Source organism: Solanum stenotomum, chromosome 2, assembly GCF_019186545.1.
Source record: "Solanum stenotomum isolate F172 chromosome 2, ASM1918654v1, whole genome shotgun sequence".
Classification (NCBI taxonomy): domain Eukaryota; kingdom Viridiplantae; phylum Streptophyta; class Magnoliopsida; order Solanales; family Solanaceae; genus Solanum; species Solanum stenotomum.
The window spans coordinates 70406713-70420761 of record NC_064283.1 but is presented as its reverse complement, the minus strand read 5'-3'; the positions used below and the strand labels follow the sequence as shown (position 1 = coordinate 70420761).

Here is a 14049-nt window from a genome sequence, read left to right as displayed (position 1 = left end):
ATTAAAATCAAGCTAAATTCAAATTCGCCTTGAAAAGTCATACTTTAACACCAATCGCTTTCTTTTGTTTCCGTTAATACAATAATGATCACTCATTGTCGACACTATCTTTTTTAACTTCCATGAATTTTCTAACTATTAATTACGTGTTGTATTCATTTTCTTCTTCACAACTCAAATCCGCCATTTCTGTGTAGCTCAAAAGCTCTTTACAAAAATGGCGAATTCCGGTCCTCTGAACCCAAACCCAGTTCCGAACTCCGATCGTCTCGAACAACTGAAACAATTCGACGAGTCGAAAATCGGAGTTAAAGGTCTTGTTGATAAGGGACTTACTACCATACCCAGTTTCTTCATCCACTCGGAAGAACCAAACCCGGAGCCCAAAACCCGACCCGGTAACAATCACTCCATACCCGTCGTCGACTTCTCTGCTCCTCGGGAAACGGTCGTTGAACAAGTTCATCGTGCTTCAACGAGCTTAGGGTTCTTCCAGATTATCAATCATTCTGTTCCGGTCAGCGCTATAAACAGAATTGTAGGTTCGATTAAATCGTTTAATGAACAGAATGATGAATTGAAGATGAAGTATTATAGTAGGGATATTACTCGTGGAGCAGCGTATTCTACGAATTTTGATTTGTACAACTCGAAAGCTGCAAGCTGGAGGGATACGTTGCAGGTGAGGTTGACGCCTACTCCGCCGGATTGGGAGTATGTGCCGGAGGTGTGTAGGGAGGCGATTGTTGAGTGGGATAAGGAAGTGGTGAAAATTGGGGAAGAATTGATGGGTTTATTGTGTGAAGGGTTAGGGGTGGAAAAGGATAGATTGAAGGAATTGTCTTGTTTGGATGGAAGAGTTATGGCTGCACATTACTATCCTTATTGTCCACAGCCGGAGTTGACGAAAGGGCTGACGCCGCATACAGATCCCGGTGTGTTAACGGTGTTGGTGCAGAATGAAATGACTGGATTGCAAGTGAAATTTGGGGAAGAATGGGTGGATTTGAAGCCGATTCCGGGGGCTATTGTGATTAATATTGGTGATATTCTTCAGGTATACTCTGTTACTTGCTTGTACTTAGATTTGTGTAGTATAATTTGCATGCTTGGAAGTTGGAGGATATTGTTTATGGTTTGTTTAGCACATGGGTTGGCCTCACTACTATTCTTTACTTAAATATAACAACTTGGTTTGGTTCATAGCATGAATGTTAAAAGGGGTTGTTTTGTAGTTGGTTAGAGTTATGCAAATATTAGTTATTAATAAGATAATATACAAATTTCATCATAATTTACATATGTATTAGTTATGTGGTTTCTAATTGCAAATCAAATGTCGTATTAATTTTATATATGGATAACTTATTTCCTAACTAGCTACCAATTGTTGTTATACAGAAATTAGTACATGAATAAGTTGCTTCTTTACCTACCATACATATGTGCTAGACTCAGAGGCGTATTTATAATTTTGAGATGATGGGTGCACTATTATAAGAAGGTTGATTTGTGATATATATTAGATCGGTTTGACGTTTAGATTTTTCCTACTGAAAATCGGTAAAATTTTAAAATTATAGGTCTAAAATGAATTCTAATATATATATATGTGTGTGTGTGTTGAATTAATTAAAATGTAACATATGCTACCAATTACCACTTAGAGAACTTTATCTAATTTTAGAAAGAAAAATAAAATTCAAATTTCTAACCTCGCGGAGAGAGATGCACCCAGTCATAATNTACTTAAATATAACAACTTGGTTTGGTTCATAGCATGAATGTTAAAAGGGGTCGTTTGGTAGCTGGTTAGAGTTATGCAAGTATTAGTTATTAATAAGATAATATACAAATTTCATCATAATTTACACATGTATTAGTTATGTGGTTTCTAATTGAAAATCAAATGTTGTATTAGTTTTATATATGAATAGCTTATTTCCTAACTAGCTACCAATCGTTGTTATACAGAAATTAGTACATCAATAAGTTGCTTCTTTACCTACCATACATATGTGCTAGTTGAACCACAAGGCCCTGGGATGAGTCTAATCCAATAAGTTGAATAGTGTTATATGCTTGAGATGAATTTGATCGAATTCATGAACTTATATGACGATAAGCAAATTGGATTGAAATTGATTAAAAAATGCAAACTTATAAGACTATCTGTGTCTGGTGTCAATTGTTTTTAGGACAAGGTTAGGCCAATTCCTAAACTTTTGACTTATAGGTCAAAAACTCTGGTTAGTAAATATTTGAGGGATGAATTTTATCAAGTTTGTGAGCTTACTGGGTGAATTTAGTCATGTTCTCATTTGGCTCTGTGAAACTCAAAGCAGCTTTAGCTGTTAGACTTGGACCAGGATTGATCTGAAAAATGCAAAATGTAGACTTTATCTAAATTCAGATTCAATTCTTTTAGGATAAAGTTAAGACCATTTCCTGAACTTAAGTGACCATTTAGGTAAAAAGCGTGTCCGATGTCTATGTTGTATTCTGCTCTTCTTTTAGCATATAGGTATGTTTGACTCGTTTATGTGTGATTGATAGTTATCTTTCATTGTGGTTTTTGGTTTCTGATTATAAAACCTATGGGTGCATGATGGAAGAGGTGATGAGGGGGTGAATGGTGACTAATGAATGATCTTGGTAGGTGAAAGAACTCTTTAAAATAGCTAATTGCTTATGAAAAGTCCTATATGAGACAGCCTCAATGCCATTCAAACAGGTTATTCTGTTTATGTTTTGTTGGATTGGCTGATAAAGAAATAGCTTTTGCTTTTCTCGAATAAGCATTTGCTTACCAAGGAAAAGAGAAGATTGGGGATGAATCTCCTGTTCTTATATGACACTAAGATTTTTCAGCGATAAATGTGTGAACTTGGAACATTTCACACCCTCTTAAGAGTAACTTGTAAGGTCGAATTTTCTAATCGCTCCAACTATTATTAGTTGTTAGCTTTAGTAGATGCAACAAATTTCAACTTTTGGACGTTAAATCGAACATGTTTTGTCATTACTGGGAGGGTTCAAAATTGTTCATTTTATGGCTCACATTGTGTAGATTTGAGAGCATCCATGTGCCTTTTGCTATAATATTAATCAGGAACTGACCTTATATTTTACTAGTTCAAGGAGAAGTTAAATTGCCTATACAAAGGTGTCATATTAGACCAATGCAAATCATTTTCATTTGTTTCTTGACTGTTCTTTTTCCAAGGAATTGCAACATGGATTGTTTAGTATCTTTGAGGAACACTTTATTATCCCTTTAACTGAATGGCTCAAGTCACACTTACATAAAGATGTCATTATAACAGCCGTACCAAGAATAATAGAATCTGTAGCTGAAGTATTGTGCATTAGGTGCTTTAACAGCTGAAGTTTTAGGTTGCATTGCAGTGGCAGATGATTTTCAATGCCGATACCCTTTGAGATGCTTAGAATGGAGTTCTTCTTATTTGAGCGTTTTCCTTTCTTATAAAGGAAAGCTATCATGTTTGCATTTTTCTCATTTTGACTCTTGTGATAAAGGCATGCCTACATGTTCTCCAAGTTTAGATATCCAAGACTAGCATGCATGCTTGTAGGGTTCAAGAGAGTAAAAAATTTGATTTTGCATTGCTATTGACCCGAAATTTTCATTTCAATTGCTGAATGTTGACATACATGCTGGTTGAATAGGAAGTTCATTCGCTAGTGTATTTGTTCTTCTTGTAATGTTTTGGTATGACATTTAAAATTGTTGTACAACTTTGTTGGTCAACAACAGTTCTTTGCCTTGTGGTTAATTGGGAACATGTTCAATATCTAGGAAAACCTTATTTTCATAATTTGCTTTCTCATTTTAGCCTTCCACTAAGGTCTATCAGAAACAACCTACGCAACAAAGGTAGGTGTGTAAGGTTTGCATACCCACCATCCTCCCCAACCCCACTTGTGAGACTATACTGGATATATTGTTGTATTTTAGCCTTCCACTAAACACAAGCTATTTTGATTGCATGTGTACATTCTGTTGCACCTTTGTCTTTCTGGCATGCCTACACTAACTCGCACCGTGACTTCTTTCTGGAAATCATGTTATTCAGCAAGAAGCTTGGAAAGATTGTGATGTTGCATATGTGTTTTTGATGAAGACTTTGATTCTTAATGTTTCAACCAAATAATTGTCATTCTATAGACCTATCTTATAATTTCTCCCTTGAGCTCCATCTCCTATGTACTCTTTCCTTGTTGAGAAGTGTTATTTTGGGTGAGTCACAACCAACAAAAAATGGGTGAGGGCGTCTGCAGCTTTTGACAATTAGTTTGGTGGGCTCAGTTACTGACAGTTGAGTTAATGTGGGAAAGATTTTGAGGGACAATTGTGTTTTTAACTATGCTAATGTATGTATTAAAACCTCTTGCATCGCTCATACCATGATTTTTCATGTATTAGTTATACATAGCATAACACTAAATAGAGTGTATACATAGGTTGAAAATGTGTACCAAACAACAAAGTATATTAATAGGCACCCAAGGGTGTGGCCTACTAGTAGCCAATGAAGTGGTTGAGAACCATGAGGTCTCAGGTTCAATTCCCAGCATAGACTAAAGACACTAGGTGATTCTTTCTATTTGTCCTAGCCTCGGTGGACAAAGTTACCTGGTATCTGTTGCTGGTGGCAGGCATCCCAGGGTAGTAATGGTAGACACAACTGAGACCAAAATGCTGTGTCAAGAACAACTATCAATATGGTTAATTTTGACTTTTGCTGGTGCTATTATCCTGAACATAGTCTGGTTCAATGCGTATCTTTTTTGTTTCTCATGCTTCCTCAGAACAATATGTATCATGATGAATCGACTTCACTTTTACAGATAATATCGAATGATGAATACAAGAGTGTGGTGCACCGAGTTCTAGCCAACCCTTTTCAAGAACCCCGCGTATCAGTTGCCATCTTCTTGAACCCAGGCCAAAGAGAGAACTCATTTGGACCTCTCCCTGAACTAATATCAGATGAAAAGCCAGCCGTTTACCGCGACTTCATGTACAAGGATTACATGGGGAGATTCTTTTCAAAGGAGTTGGATGGGAAGACTTTGACAAATTACTACAGGGTTTCAAATCAAATATAACAACATCTTCTTTATAGATGTGTTGCATCAAATTACTGTTCTTATACATATGTTGTGGAATAAGAATACTGTAAAGTAGAAAATTTCATCAAACATATATATGCTTGTAAATGTTCTGTACTTTAAACACGTGTGGCGATATCTATAATATCTGTCTTGATTCTCTTTTATTGTTTTATTGTCGTTCTAAGTTCTATTTGCAACCCTTTGTACTGGTCATTGTAGCACGTGTCTCGCCCAGGCCATTAGTGTATTTTTGCACTGTTAATATGATGAATGGTATTATTGATCCTTTTCCCCTAATAATTTTATTTTTATACAACTTGTACTTCAAAATTTACATCTCAAATTTTATTCTACCTACCATCAATCATCTGATTCCAAAAATCAAGAGAAATAAAATATTACGAAAGAGAACAAAAAAAAATACATAATTGCAATTGTTGGTGTATCAACATCATAACTTTTTTTGATTTTGAAGAAAGAAACTATTATTGCAAATCAACTAACCATTTTCCAATCATAGTTACTTTTCAATTAATTTATAACTATAATAATAAAATAACATCAACGTGCCATTTTTTTCTTGCCTCCTTACTTGATTAGGACTAATTGAATAACAACGTTTTTCTAATTATATTAGTCATACTAAGTATCCCACAATAATAATGCATCAGATTAAATAGACAAGTAATTCATGAAAACATTTTACATACTTCATGTTCTGTTTCAATGATTCAACCTTGTAAATATCTTTATTGGATCTATATTGATACAACACGATAAAGTGAAGAATAATAATTGATAATATGGCCCGTAAGGACGATCAAGTTAGTCTAGCATGTGATATGTCTCCTAAACATGATTTTTCCTTTGAGCTCGTTGCACGAAGTTTATAAATGGTACTATGGTCACGTTATGTCGACAAAGGACCCACCTCAAAGACAAATTATTGTGATATTTTTGCTAAATGTATGGAGCTACACAAATGTGAAACATATTATATAGACTATGTAACCAATTGTTAGTGTATAACTTTTGACTAGTAATTGATTGCCATAGTCAACTTCATGTATAACAACTACTGTTTAATCGAATCTCTAAATTTTCACATTATTCTAATCAATTAATCACATTTGTAATATGGTTTAATTGAGATTATATTTCTTTGTATTTTGAAATCAAGCACTAATATCCCTACAATATGAATATTCTATGCTTATTATAGCCCCCATGAGACATTCGAATTAAGATTCTATTTGTTTATACTTAATAAAGATCTTAATTTTTATTGATCATTGTTCAGATCTTACTCCTTAAGCATATTATTTCTAAGGTCAAGATTTTAACCATGATTAAGATTTATAATAAAATTTTAACATCATTAATTCAAAGTTTCTACAGAAATGACAATTCATCGTTATTCTATTTACTTTGATGATCACTAATTAACTGCGACTATTGTTGTTCACCATTATAATTACCACCACCCTCAACCACCATGCTCAGCCAAAATTAAACCATCACCATAGAAAATTTATCACAATTAATCATCATCATAGTCATCATCAACTACCGTCAGCTATCACTATCATCCATCACAATTATCAGTCATACCACCACCATGATCAATACCAACATCAATCACCACAATCAACATTCATTATCACCAGTACCCACGATTGACAATTATCACCTTCAACCACGCACAACCATAAATCACTCTAACAATTATCATTCCCAGCTATCATTATATATTCCAACCAACATTTACATTCACCTTCACCATTTGCTATCATTGCAATTCTCCACAATTATCAGACTACAACAATTATCATTAATCACTATTGTCAATCACTATCATTAACTAACATCATCGTTAATCTCTACTCACAACCTCTACGTACTAACCGCCATATAATTTACTTAAAATGTTTTCTTTAACCCAAAGTTAACGTTAACGTTAAACTTGTGTGGATGTACAGTTTGACCATAGAAAACACATGAAATTCACACTTATTATTTCATCTTTACATAACACATGAAATTCATGCATTTTATATGGTCAACTGTGCGTTAACACTAATTTAACGTTCAACGTTAACTTTGGTTACATAATTCCTTTTATTAAAACGGGGTTAACCTGTTTATTTTCTTATTTAATTAATTTATTTGTTTAGTTTAAACTTCACAAAGAAAATGTATATGATAAAACTTTTAAATTTCTTATAGTTTTAAACTCTTAATTAAACTATTGATAAATAGAAGGTAACAAAATGCATTTTAATTTCGTGATCTTAAAAATGATATATATAAATTAGTTGGAATTATATAGTTATCAAAAAATGAAAAAGCCAATAATTTTTAAACAGATCAAAAAATAAAGTATTGCCTTTTTTTTTCATTAAGAAAAATAAATAGAAACAAAATATGTTACTCCTCCTACTCCTAATCCATATTAAGTGAATTGTTGGTGTATAAATACACCATTTAAGAAAGATATTTAAAGACAAAAATTAAACTACTTTTCACTATTTTCCTTTTGATTATTCTTAAATTATTCTCTTCAAAAATACAAAATACTTCAAAATTTTATTGAAAAAAGGTAAATATATATGTAAAGAGTTTTAACAATTCTCTTAAACTTAAAAAGTATCTTAATAATTCACTTAATATGAATTAGAAGGAGCGTATTTGTTTATTTTGTGAATCTATTTTCATTATAAAATAAATTTTGTTTTGCACCATTTTTGTTTAGGACTCCACTTATAAAAATGATGTCCACTTTTGGTACAAAGCTAAATCTGACAAAGATTTTCTCGTCAACTTGGGCATTAAAATGATGATGTATAGAATCCCAAAAGTAGATATGCCAATAACTCAACTATCACATGAAATCGCGAAACGATTGAGATTTCTTTATTCTTAGTTAGAGCTATTAAATTTATGTCTGAATAAAGGTTTGGGTTGATTATTTAATTATTTTAATTAGAATTAATTTAATTTAATAGTTTTTAAATAATTAAAAATCAAATTATATTTATATTTATCTATTTGGTTAGTATCGATTTGTTTTATTTAATTCGATTTTCAATTTAAGAAACCTAGTGGTATGTTTTTCTTTTCTATTTCTCCTGAATAATTAGAAAATATTTTTCATTCTTTTCCGGCTTATAATCCGTTATTGTCCTTTTATTATGATCAATATAATTTTGTTAGATTATTGAAAGAGAAGTATAGAAAATATCATTAAAATTGGAATGAATTATTAGTTTTATTTTTGAACTATTAATAGCCTTAAAAATATTCTTCTATTTAATTAATTAAACTTAGATATATCTCAACATGTCACATAACATAACCAGTAGTTTTAAACTTTTGTAAGACCATAGGGATGTTTTTAATTAAAAAACCGAAAAAAAATATTGAAAACACCTCTAAATTTGATGAGTGTATAGGAGTGTTTTTCACTTTGGTCGCAAAATCGAAGTGTATATAAGTTCAAACTTCAGTTAATAAAAGAAAAAATATTTTGAAAATTATTAATAATTTAAGAATTAATTTAACAACTTACGATAAGTTTAGAAGTATTTTCAAACACCGTACAAAAGTGCAACGTGGCAAGCACCCAGATGCTTAATCTGTAGCTGACGGCTGCCGACCAATCTCAACCGCCTTAGCTGCCATCTCAGCCACGTCACTGTTTTCATTTTTTATTTTATATTTTAACTTTAATTTCTTACAAATATTTTCGGAGATATATAATCAGATAATCTTTTGAAAATAATATGTATATTAATATTTTATTATTTTCAAATTTTATTCGTACAATTATATCAAAATATATTATTACTGTTATTATATATAGAAAAACTTGTCATAAAAATACTAGTATATCAATTAAATCCTAATTATATCATCCTTCTCATTATATTTTTTTTTCAAGAAAAAGATATACACTTCGTTGACAAAACCATAATACTAAATAAAAGGAAAATGGTAGCTATTCAATCTGAATTTAATTAAGCTGCCTTAATACTTTACTCTTTTTTTTTAATACTTTAGGAGTGGGTTGGTTGGGATACAAAAATTAAATAAACAACTTGATTTCCTCCCATTTTTTAATTAATTGTCTCCTAAATGACCAAGTTTACAAATGATGATAGAAATAAAGCAACAAAACATATTACTCCCTTCCGTTCAAAATAAGTAAGCGTTCGTTTGAATTGACTTAATTTAAATAAAATAATTTTTAATTATTTTTGGAGTGTTTTGATAAATTAAAAAATATATATTTATATAAGTATTTAATTTAAAGTTAAAATGTTAAAAATAAATCAAAAGTCATATAACTTATAACTTTTGGCTTATAGTAAAAAATTATAAGTCAATGACAATCCAAACATACTCTAAATTTCTTTCCATTTAATTAAAATAAATGAATTTCTCAAAGATCAAAAGTTAATAAAAAAATTTCCCAAGGTTACCCTTTTCTCTTTGACCCTTTAATTAACGTAATTAATTAACTTTATATGTCACGACTCACCATCTAAAAATGCACTAATTTGAACGGGAAAAGGTAATAGTTAGTTGAATTAGTCAAAAGAAGTTGAAAAGAGAGGTCTTAATTAAGATAATCATCGAAGCAAAGAAGCAATGTGATAGATACCTAAATTAATAGTGATTATTATTTCAAATATAATTATCCAACCACGCATAATAAAATAATCTAAACGTAATTATGTACGCCAACATGCCAATTTTATTTTATTTATACAATATTAGAGGGGTCCTACAACGAGTAAAATTTACTAAATAAACTTAGTAATAATGTTAACATTATTAATCATATAGTATTAGCCAAGTCAAAAATGATGCGTGTAACAATAAATAATTGCAGTGCCTTACTTCAAAAAAAAAAGTAGTTTTACACGTGGCTGATTTTAATCTCTTACACTTTGAATAAATTGTTTTTGAAATAGAGTAATGATAGATACATATATTCTGAAAAATTATTAATTTCGCATTACCAAAAATATCTAGGAAAAGAAAATTTTGATTGAGTATAAAATTTAAAAATAGTTCTTTTTTAAAGTGTATTGTCAACTTTGGTTCTTCAAGTTTGTTAAAAGAGAGAATATTTAAAATATTGTTGAATTTTTAACGCAAATTATTAGTTTCTTATTGAAATATTGACAGTCTTAAAAATGTTATTTTATTTGACTATAAACTTAAATACACTTTTGATCTGCCACATAATATAACAAGTGATCTCAAACTCTTGTAGGAGCATCAAGTCGAAAGAAGTATTGAAAATACAGTACTAGATTTAGCGGGAATTTGGAGGTATATTTACTCATGTTTTTAACAAATTATAACCATACACGTGGCTGAAAAACAATGCCACGTGGACAGAAACCAGATGCGTAATTTGAAATGGCCGGCCGCCCACCGCCAACAAACTTAACACCCTTAATGCCACGTCATTTTTCTGCCTCAAATCAAATGATAGTGACATGGCATCTTTTATATAAATTATTAATTTCGTATTTTACTAAAATATCTCAAGTAGAGTTGAAAGGGAAAAATATCTCATGTGCCAACTAAATGAGCTTTGGAATCTTGCACATTTTAATTAGATGCTAAATCAGATAGAGATTTAAATTTCATTAGATTATTATTAAAGTTTAAATTATTAATATATATAAATAAATTTTTAAAAATAAATATGAAATTCGAATTAAATTTATTAGATTTGATCAAATTTGTATACCACTCTTTAACTTCGTCTTTGATTTTCTGAGAGTGTTTGGTATGGAGGATACAGTCAGTGCAATCTTCATAAATGAGGTTTAGAGAAGATAGTATGTTTATGGATCCTACCCTTGTAAAGTAGAGATATTATTTTTTATAGCTATTCGATTCAAGTAAAATCATAACCAAGCAGTTCAAAAAAAAAAAAAACAATATAGATGAAGAAATCAAGATAAAAATACTAAAGAAAACATGACAAAACAACTAAAATCGAAACAATCACTACTACAAAGTACTCGGATAATCAAAATGAGAAAAGTAGTAAATAGTAACAAAAATGGAGTACCAAGAAACTCTTTAGGGTAATACTACGATCACTACGAAAGATTAGGCAAGACAATTTTAAATTACCTAAAGTAATATCCTAATCCGTGTCATTCATAATTTTCTATCTCATATCATGCATGTTCTTAATAAACAACAACTACATTATATCGTATCTAATCACCTCTCCCTAATACTTATTTGACTTACCTCTAATATAAGCATCTACAACCAATTTTCCACACCTTTTCATTTGTGCATCCATACGTCTCCGAACAATCTCATAATCCTTGCTTTCTGCACCTTATCCTTCATCATAATCATTTAATCTATCTTATCTATATTCTTATTTTTTAGTCTTATCTCTTCTAATATACCTATACATCCATTTCAACATTCTTATTTCCATAACTTTTAAATATAATTTATTACTTAAATAATATTCCGCTCCATTAAATTTTGGTGGCACCTTCTAACATCAATATCTCTTAGATGAGTCAAATTAAAGAAATCATCTAAAGTGGACTGTTGAAAAGAGACATACATTTTCTCTTCTAACATATTTGACTGCAGCCACTGAATATTGAATTGGAAGTTGTCACGTATTGTCTTTGGGTTTAGGGTAATTTGACTTTCACACTAATCCAACTTAATAGTAATAAATAATTACCATCATAGCAAAATAATTAATTTTAGTTTAATTTGTTTGAGTGGACAAATAAAAGAAGAAGTTATTCCTAATATATTGAACAAGTTCAAATCATTTAATTTAATTACAATAAGTTTCATAAGCATAGTCATTTGTTTTTACGTCATCTGAAAAACAAATCGCAAACTTGGTGACCGTATAAGATTTATACGCAATAATGTTACAAATTTATTTAAATTGATTGTCAACCATCCATAATTTTTTTTAAAATAATAATAAAAATATTTCCTTTTTTTGAGTGGGAAATTTAGAAATTTTGTAAAACTTTAAGGGCATTTTCGGCAATACAACCTGATATAGATCTCGTCATAGATGATAGATACGGTTCACCAAAAGGAGCCATCTTGCATTATTAATTTTCAAAAACACAATTTTCCTTTCACATTATTAAATACACCTTTGTCCCTTTTTTAAAATATATTTATCGACAATTTTGTAATAATTATTTAAGATTATAAAATATAAAAATATTTATATATATTTTACATATTCTTAATTTAAGATAATAAAGTTCACAACTTTCCTATACTAGATTTAAACAGGACACCAACATGGACGGTGGTGCATTGATGGGAGTGCTTCATCCTTTAATCAGAGGTCTCGGGTTCAAGCCCTGAATATGAAGAAAATCATATTGGGAACACCACCCCCAAATGAGCCCTAAAAAAAGATTTAAACAGGACAAATACATTAAAACGAAGAGTACATAATAATAATAATTTTAAAAAAGGAATAATAATTTATTTTTCATTAGAAAAATCTAGAAAAAATAGAGACTCGTGAACAAACTATCAACCAACCATGTCATTTTCACCAATCTTTTTCTACCTATAAATACAACCCTCATACCTTCTGAATTTCCCAACTAACACACAAAAAAACAGAAATTTTGTGTCCAAAAAATTACTAATAAGTTTTGATATTTCTGTTATTAGCAGAGAAATGGAGCAGAAACAAGGCAAAATCAACAATAATTTGGAAGATGGAGTTGTTATAATTCATAGCCAAGTTCGAAAAATAAGACAAGAAATGGAGAAAATTAAGTATCCAGCTTTAACGCAACCGGAGATCACCGGAAAACAGCAGCAGCAACGATCGAGATCGCCGCTTGGATTAGCTCATAGGCCTATTTCTGTTGGAAGTTAATCTACTTTTAGTTAGCGCTAAATCGAAGGTCGTGATGTGATGAGATGGTTAGGATTCATCCACCTTTAATCAGAAGACTCCAGTCTCGAGAAGTTTTTCATAGTAGTTTTTTTCTTCTTCTATAGATTTGTATATATAAAGATGCAGGTCCGCTGTTTCTTTGGATTTTTTTACTCTGTTTTCAGATTTTGCAGTAATAGATTGTGTTTCGTAATTTAGTTGTTGTGTTTTTATGAATTCGATTAATCTGAATTTATATTTCCTGTTTTTGTTTATCATTGAACTCGATTAAATCTGGATTCATATAAGAAAATTTCATTATCGACATAAAACTTTTGTTTCAAAAATGATTTTATAGTCAGGACTCAAATTTGAATCTTCGAATTTGCAAGTCTTTCTATAACTACTCGTTTCTTTGCTTGCTTTATCTTTTTATGTACATATTTTCGTTAAATCGTGTCATCGTCAATAAATTCTTTTAATGCAAGTTTTGCTAAAATCTGAAAAATGTAATGTTGAAAATAAAATAAATTATTTTCTACATTAGAAAAATGTAATTTTCTGGTATAAATTTTTTTTCTTAAAGTGTCTATAACAAACATTTTTCAATTTTATATTCCAATTGTTATAAAGTATCTGATTCCTCAAATGATTCCGATAGATTTTTTTTTCTGGGCAAATACTGTGGGCTTGAAACAAGAAATTATTAGGATACCGTCTTAAATTAGAATTAACTTGAGAAAATATCAACGATGATTGCAGTTCTATAGATCTAATGATTAAGATGTTGTCGTTGTTTAGCTGTAGTATGTTCAGTATAATTACACAAGTGAGAACAGAAGAGGATATGATGTACGCAGTTGTTAAGACGTTTAACAAGAAGATTAATGACCTTTTAAATTTGAATACTAGAGAGTAGAAGGCCAAATATTCAAACAATATTCATCTTTCAATTTTTGAATAATAGAGACAAAATATTCATT

General features: G+C 30.5%; 2 protein-coding genes across 2 annotated transcripts; both read left to right on the top strand.

The window, feature by feature from the left end:
• Positions 1–102: 102 nt before the first annotated feature.
• LOC125857200 (1-aminocyclopropane-1-carboxylate oxidase homolog 4-like) lies at positions 103–5301 on the top strand. The gene is made up of 2 exons (XM_049536890.1): positions 103–1057; positions 4873–5301. The coding sequence occupies exons 1-2, from the start codon at positions 218–220 to the stop codon at positions 5131–5133; spliced, it is 1101 nt and encodes a 366-aa protein (XP_049392847.1). The 5' UTR covers positions 103–217; the 3' UTR covers positions 5134–5301.
• A 7486-nt stretch (positions 5302–12787) lies between these two features.
• LOC125857266 (uncharacterized) lies at positions 12788–13275 on the top strand. Its single transcript, XM_049536961.1, has one exon. The coding sequence runs from the start codon at positions 12863–12865 to the stop codon at positions 13064–13066; it is 204 nt and encodes a 67-aa protein (XP_049392918.1). The 5' UTR covers positions 12788–12862; the 3' UTR covers positions 13067–13275.
• Positions 13276–14049: the final 774 nt, after the last annotated feature.

Bases quoted from the DNA above. Each gene is read 5' to 3' on its own strand.
- LOC125857200 (XM_049536890.1), top strand. From the start codon at position 218: ATGGCGAATTCCGGTCCTCTGAACCCAAACCCAGTTCCGAACTCCGAT. The intron at 1,058-4,872 runs GTATACTCTGTT...TCACTTTTACAG, and splicing joins ATATTGGTGATATTCTTCAG to ATAATATCGAATGATGAATA.
- LOC125857266 (XM_049536961.1), top strand. From the start codon at position 12,863: ATGGAGCAGAAACAAGGCAAAATCAACAATAATTTGGAAGATGGAGTT.